Source organism: Anastrepha ludens, chromosome 6 (assembly GCF_028408465.1).
Source record: "Anastrepha ludens isolate Willacy chromosome 6, idAnaLude1.1, whole genome shotgun sequence".
In the NCBI taxonomy this organism is placed as follows: Eukaryota; Metazoa; Arthropoda; class Insecta; order Diptera; family Tephritidae; genus Anastrepha; species Anastrepha ludens.
The window spans coordinates 1044392-1056468 of NC_071502.1; the positions used below are offsets into that span (position 1 = coordinate 1044392).

A 12077-nucleotide genomic window follows, 5' to 3' on the forward strand; every position below is an offset into this window, starting at 1 on the left:
TTAGTATATACATATGTAAAATACGTTATATTTTATTTGGTGAAAATATTCATATAACCACCTACTACTACCTACAACCCTATTCATATCACCAAATAGTTACTCACAAGGGCAACTTCTAAGGTGAATTTATTCATCAGCTTCATTTGTAACAGCTTTACGTATGTAGCTATACGAAATTAAGAGAAAACTTTGTCTATTTATTAACTTTCCACTCAGGCTATAACGAAAAAAACAAATTAGTTGCGCATGCGTCAATTTGAGCAAAACAAAAAACTTGACAAAACAGAGAGTACTGAGAAAGTTCGCCTGATGAGGTTTTTTGAGAACCACTTTTATTAAAAACTCAACTATTTTTGAGAACTGAAAACGTTTTAATGTCACTTATGGTTCAGAAATAAATTAGTTTAGAAAGCAAAGGGAAATAGTTTTTAAGTGATTTTTGTTCATGCTGTTCTTGTTGTTATCATTCACTAAATATTCTCCATTTAAACTAATAAAACTGCACAAAATATATATACTTCCTTTCAGGTAAATCATATCCAATCAACTTTTGACAGTTGATACAATTTTAAATTTTCCTTTTTTTAACTTTATAGGGGCACGTATTTCGCGCACTCGACTGCAAAAAAATCCAAGTATGTCTTCTTTATTACCAAGAAAAATAATACAAACCCCAGAAAAAAAGCACTCTATTAAATTTATTATATTAAATTAAGTTCAAGTCAGTTCCCTCCTTAATACGAAAAAATTAGCATATTCATTATTTTTCAATACGGTCCCAAAAGGAGCAAAAGAAAGTAATACCTCTGTAATAACTACAGTATAAGCTCGTTTCTTGCCCACCTCGATACTTGCGACCCATTTTTTTTTTCATGGCGTTCTCAGTACTTGCGACGTTAAACAATTTTTATCCGATAGTTGTAACATTTTCTTTTTTTTGTCTTTCTCTTTTTACGTTGTATTTTTGAGAATAAAGCACGGGGAAGTACCGTTGATGTCATTCTAGTTATGACATTTTTTAATTGCATCAGCTGAATGAATTTGGGGCAAGTACCATCTAATTTATTTGCTGACGAAATTACAATTTTGAGTTAACTTTTGGATGGTGTGGTGTCATTATGACATAGAGAAAATTTACGCTGCTTATAATAAAAGAAAAAGCTGACATTCGAACAAATTAAATGCGGGAATATGCATTCATGCATTAGCTAAAAACTTTCACGTGCATACAGCAACAATAACTCGTATTAAAAAAATGTACAGTCCATTAAGAAGTTTGTTACACGATCTGTTCCAAATAAAAGGAAAAGTTTGAAGATTTCTGAGTTTGGGAAAATCGAAAGGCGTTGTTCAATTGGTTTGCGGTTCAAAAGGCCAAAAACTTACCAATTATAAGTAATGTGCTAAACGAGAAAGCCAAGTTATGACATGTCAAAATTCAGGAAAAGATTGGAGGTTTACACACTAGCAATGCTTGGGTTGCAAATAAAAAAAAAAACGCATGGTAAGAGTGACTCCAGCAAACCATTTTTGGAAAAATTCAACCAAACAATTATAGATTATGCATTCCGTACAGCAGACATAGAATCCCGATGAGTCTACCTTATTTTCGAAGCTCTTACCTGTAAAATTATTTTCGAATCTCTACCTGTAAAGAATTACGTTTCTTGCTTGTACAAATGCTGCCTGGAATCATAAAGTCAAAATAAGAGTTTGGGAAATCGGGGAATCCGCGTTCATTAAAATTGTTTACTGATGTGTCTGTTGTCTACAAAGGAAATAAAAGTGCTTGGATGACCTTAGATTTATTTGAGTGAACAAGGGGGTGTGTTAAAAACAAACCAACAAATAAACTTATATTGAAATCAGTTAAAAACGTTTTTTTAATTTGTATGAAAAAAAGAAGGTACTGGCGACAACCTCGAAACTTGTACCGAGCCCGGTTTTCATTAGGTGCAAAAATCGAGTTTCTATATTATGAAATGAACTGGTGTTTGTGTTCTGTCTACTTATACTTATTTATTGAAATATACTTATGTTAACTCTTGTTTATAATAATTGGGTATGGATAAGTTTCCGTCCTTTCTTAGCCACAGCCACGAATTATTTAAACAATTAAATAATCATGTATTATTATTATTATTATGTAAAGTCTGTGCCATTGGAAGCTACAAGGCAGCATACGGATTCGTCACTGACGAAAAGTTCGAGTTCTTTTGACTTGATCCATTCACTGAGCCAGTTTGCGATGCTGTCGTAAGAAGTGATCCGCTCCCCAACGACTGACTGCATTGATCGGAACAGATGGTAATCCGAAGGTGCAATATCTGAGAAATACGACGGATGGGGTAAGATTTCCAAATTCAGTCCTTCTAAATATTTCTGAAACTATTTAGCAAATTGTGGCCTGGCGTTGTCATGCAGCAAAATCAATTTTTCATGTCTACCGTCCCATTCCGGCCGCTTTTTTTGAGAGCTCCATTCAAACGCATTAGCTACAGTCGGTAACGATCGCCAGTGATGGTTTCTGATGGTTTAAGGTGTTCATAATGGATGACACCGTTCTGATCCCACCAGATGCACAACATTGAAACTTTGAAGCATGAATATTTTTTTTTCGCTGTCGATGGACTTGGTTCACCTGGCAGACTCCAACATTTTCGACGCTTATCATAATTATTATAATAGATTCATTTTTCATCCCCAGGGACGATGCGATGCAGAAAACCTTTTCTTTTCTGCCGTTCAAGAAGCATCTCTTTCAATTGATGTGGCACCCAGTTACTTGCTTTCTGGACGATCCCCATCGTGTGCAAAGTGTACCGACGGTTGATCTGTCAACATCCACATCGAAATTGTCACTTTGGAAGCATCGAAACCACTCTTTACAAATTGTATTTGATGGAGCGTGATTACCATAAATAGTGATCAATATATCATACGACACATTTCAGGTGCACTTTTCTTTAAAAGGTAATAATGAAGCAAGATTTCGCGCCAATGCTGTTTTTCGGAACGAACGTAGACATTTTTGACGTCAGATAAAAAAGGATCTTTACGCTTCAAACGAATGTCAACTACTGCGATCGAGGCCTCACATATACACCTTCAAATCTCCAGTATATTACTAGAGCGAACACAAAAATAGTATCAGCAGCGACACCTCTTTTTCGAGGGCGGAAACTTATTCCCATACCCAATAAAATTAAAAAAGTTAACATACCTTTGCTCTTGCCGAATACAACATCTTGCATATTTATCAAGATTCTTCATACATTGTCTAGATACCAAATAATATTTATAATAAATAATAATAATGGTTATATTTTATGAAACTGGTCGATCTTTAAGAACGACATATCGCAATATTTATTCTTTTTTGGTGGAAATAATAGTCCGAATAGGTGTCAAGAAAGCTTTTAGATTTATCAGTATTTGCACAGAATAACAAAAGTCTCGATGATTGATAAAAATCTTTAATAATCAATATTTTGCTATTTTGTCAAAAAAAAAAGAATAGATACAGTGCAGAACTAATTATTTGTGTTTCCAGTTATTTGACAGCCCATTTTACATTACTAATTACCAGAAACAGTTAAAAAACTTCTGTACTCGTATTTAAGAAAGGTCATTCATGCACAATAATTCAAAACTATGTAATTAGGAAAATTTTGGGAAATTTAACAGAAAATAACGAAAGGCTATTAATGATGGTGGCCGCCGTACCCGAATGGGTGTGTGTGTGACTACTATTCGGAATTCAGAGAGAACGTAGGTTCGAATCTCGGTGAAACACCAAAATTAAGAAAAGGTTTTTTCTAATAGCGGTCGCGCCTCGGCAGGTAATGGCAATCCTCCGAGTGTATTTCTGCCATGAAAAAGCTCCTTATAAAAAATACCTGCCGTTCGGAGTCGGCTTGAAACTGTAGGTCTCTCGATTTGTGGAAAACATTAAGACGCACACCACAAGTCAGAGAAGGAGCTCGGCCAAACACCCAGAAAGGGTGTAATATATAATGCGTGCATTTATTTTTCAGTCGCACATTTGCTACATATAATATTACGCACCGGCTGAGAGAGACACCAGGGATAGTTTTGAAAAAGCTGTTGATAGTTCTTTGGAAGGTGAAGGTGGAGAGCCCCGTGAAGTTAATAACAATACAAATACGTAATAAAGCCAGTGAAGATTTTGATTTTGATATTGTAAATGGTTTTTTGGCAGGTGTGAAAAAATATCCAAGTCTTGTTATTGATAAAGCGGATTTTGTCCAGGCTAAAAATTTAACAAGTATGTAATCAAGAGATTCAATTTTATTCAATATAATTACAAAAAACCAATTAAGTTTGCATACATTGAAACAGGTTCGGTATTTGTGTGAGTAATTCGGAAGACTTTGCCGCAAAAACAATTATTCATAATATCAACGCTTTAGAGGGCAAACATCGGGTCTCCATTTTATTGCCCACTGTTCAATATAATTGACACGCGGAAAATGCTGAGTTGTTTAAGGCAATATTCGAACGTTTTGTCGATGAAAGGCATTGACGTTGGAAACCCTAAATCTATATATTGTATCTGACATCTGAATATGTTCAACCATCCAAAAAATTGAAAGCTTCTAATGACGATGAAAGCGATAACGAAAATACCGAATATCAATTTTAAAACATTCAAAAATATTGTAAGGTCTTTCAAATTTTAAAATAAAAATAAATAAAACAAGTTAGTTGTAATTGTAACTTTTTTTTTTTTAGTTGCTATGTATGTACATATATACTCTTCATTCAACTTCAGTCCTTCTGCAATACTTCAGTGTTGCTGGAACCTTTACAGCGAGAACACACCGAAAGTTGTGATGTGTGGCGACTGACTTTTCGATATATATTTATATGTTATGTATGTATTTACATATTTTATACAAACATTTTGTTTATTTCCATTATGCAACGTATTTTTAACGCTATAGTTATACACAAATTTATATTTTAGGCAAGATACACATAAATCATTCTCAATTCCTCCATGTATTGATAACTTTAGTGGTGGTGCTGCATATACTACATATGCACATATATATATTTATGTACTTACATACATAGGAACATACATAATTGAAATGAACGTCTCCTTAATTCAAAAACAGCATAGCATTCACATAAAGCAATAACGCCACACTGTGCGAGTGATCGGCACACTTGCAAATGTCCGTTTCGTCCGAATCTTGAGAAACAGTTATTCCACTGACACAATGACAAATGCCAAACTTATCCCACGAAACAATTTTCCGCACCTCTCCCATATTAAGAAACTCACTAAAGCCGAAGAGTCCACACAAAGCAGCTGAAAATAAAAATACGTGCATATGTATGAGTATGCAGGAATATGTGCATGGATGCGCGTAAGCATGAATGTATTTTATGATCTACTGCAAGAGTTGAAAACCTTACTTTGCTCTATATACAACTCTCGGCGAGCTTGGGAGTGCGACATAGCTAACATTTTATGTTCACGATAAACTTGCGAGCAGTACTGCGTTGAGAGAATTTCATAAACAAGCGGCGAACCAAAATGCGAGGCACAGCTATGATGCATTATCACATAAAGAATTAGAATTCTGTGGGAGATTTTAATGGGTTATAAATATCTTGGATTTTTTAAGTTGAAGTTGCCTTACTGGTGCATTCTACGGTAGCCATATGTTGGTGTATTAGAGCTTATCACCCAGAGACACCCCGCGTCAAGGTCATTACAGTTATCCAAGGTACTAATATGGAGAAGGCAGAAATCTTCAAAACGGATTTAATTAAAGTAACAATGAGTTTAAACTTGATCACATGCTTGATTTAGAAAAAAAGGTTAATAATAATTAATGCTCACTTGCAACTTTAATCTACAATTGTTATTAAAGCTCACCTGAGAATGTGGAATTCGGGAATCCAATATTTTGCAGGCTTTCATAATTTCGCTCCAGAGATCTATACTCCAACTCCGTATTGATCTGATTCTCTACAAGTTTAGGCTTTATGAGCATTACGTTCTTCTGCAAAATATAAGATAATCTTCCCATTCCGTTCTTGCGTATTATTTTGCCTCTGAAAGCTACGATTTTCTTCAAAATCTGGTCATACAATTGACTTTCGAAGCGAGTAGGTTCATAAAAACGCATATTTTCTAAACAAAAAACAAAAGACGCAAAGTATTAAACAAATCTTTTTGCAGTTTAGATAGCTCGAAATCATTTTAAAACTAATATAATACACTTACGCTTAATTATAAACTCAGAGAAAATGAGCGCAAAATGCAAATTTTCATCCCAAACTTTACTCCGTTCCATATTTATTAATAAATTCCTTACGATATTGCCTAAATTCAACTTATTCTTATTCAAATAATTCGTCTCAGCCTGTGTAACTGAAATAGCCAATACCATCGCACAAAATATAATAACAGTCTTTCTCTCCGAACACAACATTTTTGCACGGCTTTTACAATTGTTTTGAATCGACTCAACTGTTTGGAGAAATTACATTCGCCAGGCCACATCATTTCCAACAAACTATGGTATAGTACAATCATTGCGCATTACCCCGACTGTGCAGTCATACATATATATCATTTGTCACTGTTTATTCTGTATAACAGGCACACACTGTAAGAAATATGTGCAGTCAAGAATGTAACACCAGTGTATATATTATAGAATTATAGATGAATAACAAGCAACAACAAACACTTTTGCTTTCTCTTAGAAAATGTAAATTATAAAAAAATATCTGCCATTCGAAGGCGGCATGAAGCTATAGGCTTTTGCATATTAATTATCTTTATTGCACTTCCATATGTACATAGTATACATATAATATGCGTATACACCCATTTTGGGTGTTTGGCCGAGCTCCTCCTCCTATTTGTAGTGTGCGTCTTGATGTTGTTCCACAAATGGAAGGACCTACAGTTTCAAGCCGACTCCGAACGGCAGAGATTTTTATGAGGAGCTTTTTCAAGGCAGAAGTACACTCGGAGGTTTGCCATTGCCTGCCGAGGGGCGACCGCTATTAGAAAAAACTTTTTCTTTATTTTGATCTTTCACCGAGATTCGAACCTACGTTCCCACTCGGTTACGGCGGCCGTCATAATTAAATACATATCCAAATAACTATAATAAAAAAACAATGAGACAACAACATAAATATGTAATATACCAAGCTACATATGGATCAGCTATATTAGTGCAAAAAAACTCCTCATAAAAAACCATCTACCGTTCAAAGCTGGCATAAAACCACACGTTCCTCCATTTGGGGAAAAATATCAAGACGCACACTACGAATAGGAGAAGCAGCTCGGCCAAAAACCCAATAATGGGTGTAAGCGACAATTATACCTTGATGAAGATTCAAGGGGAAATACCTAAGCGAATGGAAAATAATTGATGTAGTTTAATGAAACACCCAATGTGAGAGATCTTTTTTTAATTTTTGTACAAGGACGCTATTTTTTGGCTGAATATTTTGGTCATATACTTTCTGACTTTTTTACGCTTTTATTTCTGTTTGCTTATTTCTAATTTATTATCAAAAGAAGAAGAAGAAGAAGAAAAATGCAAAAATTTAATTCTTATCTTTGTGCACTAATTAGGTAGCGTTTAAATTTGTATTGATTCGGAGAAATTAAACGTGAATAATGAAAGATTCAACAATTTTATTTCAAAACAACCGAGTGGTTCATACTACCCATCCCTACCCTAGATATTAAAAAATCAATATAGTCTAGAATTGAATGGCGAAAAGAGAAACAACCATCAAGTTTTTCCAGTGTAGCGCGCAAATCCGTACAAAGGTACTTCATTTTTCTTAATATAAATAAATTGATTACATATACTTTTCAGAAAAGCCAACAGATGGATTTGTCCATATGTACTCTTGGATTAAAAAATCCAATAGAAGACGAAAACAGCTTCAGTGGATACTTATGCGGCTCTATTAAAAGCACACATATATACACAGTAGGTAAAAAATTAAACGTTTAATATAAACATACTTACATACATATTTATTGATATGAACATACCTACACACATATGTATGTATATTAAGAAAAACAAGAAATGAAACCTTTTCCGTATATTTCTTATTATTTATTCAAAATACTCTGATGCACAAAATAACCTTATAAAAGCTGAATGAAATTGAAGGAGTTATTTTTATGTACAACAATCCACATTATTATAAAATAAACTTTTACGAAATACACTTGAAAACAGTATTTAATGAAGACAAATAAAAAATCTTTTCGTTTTATTTAGGGTTCTCGAGAACAGTTGGCATCAGGTGCATCTCTTTCTTTGGACTCCATTTGTTCAGGAAGAGGCAACTCATCACTACGTGGGATAGAGCTTTCAGCAGATTGTAGATTTGGGTATCTCACTGTATGTATAGATTTTTGATCAATACCTTTTATAGACCTTAGGGAGAAGTAATAATCTGGTACATGGTCTTAGGGTTCACTTCACGAAAGGAATATGGCGAGATCCTTTAGCCCACGATGTTAACCCTTCCCTGCATGAATTAATAAAACGTTGACAAAAAAATTGTTTCACGGTGGAAATAACTTTATTTAACTATCAATACGTACGAGTATTAAAAGAAAAATAATGAAAAAGTTTCATATTTTGTGTTTTTTTTACGGAGCCATACATAAAAACTAGTTGTTAAGCATAGAAAACAGTTGAAAAGCGGAAAAATTATTATTCGTCGAGAAGTCGTCATAGAGTCGATACGTGAAAATATGTTTTTGTTTGTAAAAAAGTATTACGTTCGAAATGTCATAAAATCATAGACGCTTTTTTTGCGTTTTATTATATTATTTAAAATAGTTTGAATTACTTTATAATACTTAGTTTGGAAAAAAAATTTAATCAAAACTGCAATACCGTATATGGGGTCATATGCGGTAAAGGGTTAATGTATAAAGTAATGCACTGTTATTACCCAAAAGCTATTTTCTTTCAAAGCTCTTAAGCTACTCCTTCATATGGGTCTTTTTTTAGAACTTTTTTTTTGTGTGCACGAACATGCGTAACATAATTTTAAATTCAATGAAAATGATAAAAAAAAATTTTTCGAAACTTATTGCCCATACATATAGTATTTATGTGTATTTGCATTAAAATTTGGTTAACACGTTTGGTCTGTATTTTATGCGCGTCTTTCAAAACTATTTTTTTTTAGGCTGACTTGAAAATAAGTGAAAATGAGCGAAAATTGATCTGCGGATTTGTCTCTGGAGAAGGGGCCCGCATATTTGAGAAAGACCCCGAACCTGTAAACAAAATCGCGAATGGTGGGGAGTGAGCAACTGAAATTTTGTGACTAATATTTAAATTATTTAAAACGATTATTTCCTAGGTTAGGTACTAATTGTTGCCCAGAGAGTGGGCTCACTTGGACGAAAGAAGTTTGGTCCATCCTTTGTGATACCATTGCAAGAGGGGAAAAAGAGGTGAAGTAAAAAGGACGATAGGACGAAAGAGGAACGGAGGGTTAAGTGTTTGTGGACTATGAACGGTGACTTGTCTGCGGTTGTGTTAGCCTACTTATGCTGCTGATGAAGTTCATCAGGGTTTTGTTATCAAGACTTGCTATATCAGCAGGCGCAGAACCAAGATGCTTGAATCTTAGTCCCGCGAGAGCTGGGCAGCTAAAGAGCAGGTGCTGAGATGATTCCACCTCATCCTCATACAGCTGACGCAAAAAGGACTCGAAGTAATTCCGAGTCTCACGGCATGCGCGGGTAGTTCCCCGTGAGGATGAACACGAAATTTGAGAGATGAGATTTTGTCATCCTCAGAATATCCCTCGAACGCCTCCTCCCCAAACGTGGCCAGAAGGACTTCGCGGCCTTACACGTTCGTGTACCTACTTGCCCAGCGCTCGCTGAGTTCGTGCAAAGCCCATCCTTCCAGGAGTAGAGCGCAGGTTGTCAAGGGGATCCCGATCCTCTCCTTTCGCAGGCACACACCTTACAGATCCTTGTCTGGCCAGCTCGTCGGCTTCGCAGTTTCCAGCAATGTGACTGTGTCCAGGTACCCAAATTATCTCTATATCGAAGAATTCTGATGCAATCGGCATTCCCTGACCAATTTCGAATGCACCATAATAGAGCCGAGGGCCCTAACTGCCGCTTGGCTAGCGGAGTAAATATTTACCTTATTTTTAATTGCGGCCACCTCTGCTTGGAACACAAAGTCTAGACTCTCTTTCATTCCCAGTGTAAATTTTGGAGATATAGTAATTTAAGTAATAGTGACCTGTTAGAAAACCTACTATTTTGCAGTTCCCTATTGTAGGTAAAAGGTCTTATAAGCTTTTTGGCTTGACGGAGCTCTTGTGTGACTTTCTTGGCGCTACGGAAGAAAGCAAACACAGAGCAGTATAAAGACTACTGACACGTAAGTTTAATGAGCCACTACTACAGATATTTTCAAAAATCTTACATAGACGATTATATGTATAATAAATGTAAGAACATCTAGGAAAATTAGAAATAACTTAGAAAATTAGAAAAAGCTGTTCCATCAATTGGTGTTTCGTGGTCGGGTTTCCGAACCTGTGCACTTCCGAAAGGTAGTCGCGTACCAACCCATTCGGCTACGGCGGCCGTGTATATATGTATATAAATATTTCCAATTTTTGCGCTAAATTAATGTTTTATTAATTAAATACGATTTACTAAAAATTCAGTAAACGCCAAGGCCGCGCTGATGCTTCCACTGCAATCACCGCCTCTTGCAATATCATTTAAAAGGTTATTCACAATTTCAGCTTTCAGCTAAATTAAGGATCATCGTAGTAGCGGGACTCCTGGGCACTATTCCCAATTGGAGGGAGCGAACCGTTTCGATTAAAATTTCTATAGGGTCTTACGGAAATTAATTAGAATCAGATGAAGCTAATTATTAATACCTTTTAAAACTCTTGTCGTAATCATTCCAAGCCAGTGCACACTTATGAACTATTAAATGTGAGTACGACCATTCAGGCTGTGCTGTTGTTCAAAAACATTTGAGTATTTCTTTAAATGATACAATAAAAAATATACTTTATAGGAAAAATATGCAAAGAATCGAAAACGGGTTTTAAGGCAAGGCAATTGATTAATTAAATTTTTCTTGTTAAAGCAATTTATTAAAATCATCTGAATTGAGTCACGTGGGAAGAAAAAAAATACATAAAGTAGTGATTTAAAAGTAGATACGGGCCGTTTCATCTGTCCGCGAACTTTTCAAATTAAGGTTTTATTGCTACTTAGTAATTTTCTTGTATTTGGGGTTTATTTGATAGTGTAGTTACAAATATTTCATCACAATTTGCATTAAAAATAAATGATTATCTGCAGACATCAAATTTACTCATACATATATATATACATACATTCATATATATATACACACGTAGAGACATGCTCGATATGAGATGATATATTATCATCCGGATTTCAGCTGGCACATAAAATATTTTAGCGCAAAACAATTTTAAACTGTTGAGAATAGTGTTGGTGTTTTGAAGATAACGAAAATAATGATAATAATAATATTAATATTTCGTATTTTATTATTTTTTTTATTTCGTATTTCGAATTTTGATTTTGTGATCTTATTCTTGAAGCCCGGTGCAAAGGGTTCATACGGTTTTCCTGGACATAACCTAACAAATTATCGTCTGCTAATATTTTAGGGCTGCCACAATGGGTCCGTTGCGTCCATGCGGCAACGCATTTGACTGGCGTAACATGTAAAAGTATCGTGGTGCCGTGGTGAAAGTATTGCCGCATATAAGCAAAACAAACAGATGTTCTTGTCGTGAAAGCAATTATTACAATTCGGTGTGTATAAACAGAGTTTTGTTGGTTGTGAAGTATATTTTAAATTAATGCTTACTGAAGTGAAAGAGGGTCTTAATAAAATGTATGGTAGTCGTAGGCGGTGGGTGCGACCTTAACTTCAATAGTGGGACGCACATTCAATTTCCTCTCCTATCAATCAATTTAAATTCCATCAATTAATTTAACGAGG

The 12077-nt window shown here is 35.0% G+C and overlaps 1 protein-coding gene across 1 annotated transcript; it reads right to left on the bottom strand.

The window, feature by feature from the left end:
* Positions 1-4764: 4764 nt before the first annotated feature.
* On the bottom strand, positions 4765-6532 carry LOC128867509 (uncharacterized). Its single transcript, XM_054108774.1, has 5 exons — positions 6269-6532; positions 5918-6175; positions 5679-5790; positions 5452-5618; positions 4765-5344 (listed from the first exon to the last, which is right to left on the bottom strand). The coding sequence occupies exons 1-5, from the start codon at positions 6474-6476 to the stop codon at positions 5133-5135; spliced, it is 957 nt and encodes a 318-aa protein (XP_053964749.1). The 5' UTR covers positions 6477-6532; the 3' UTR covers positions 4765-5132.
* Between the last annotated feature and the right edge of the window lie 5545 nt (positions 6533-12077).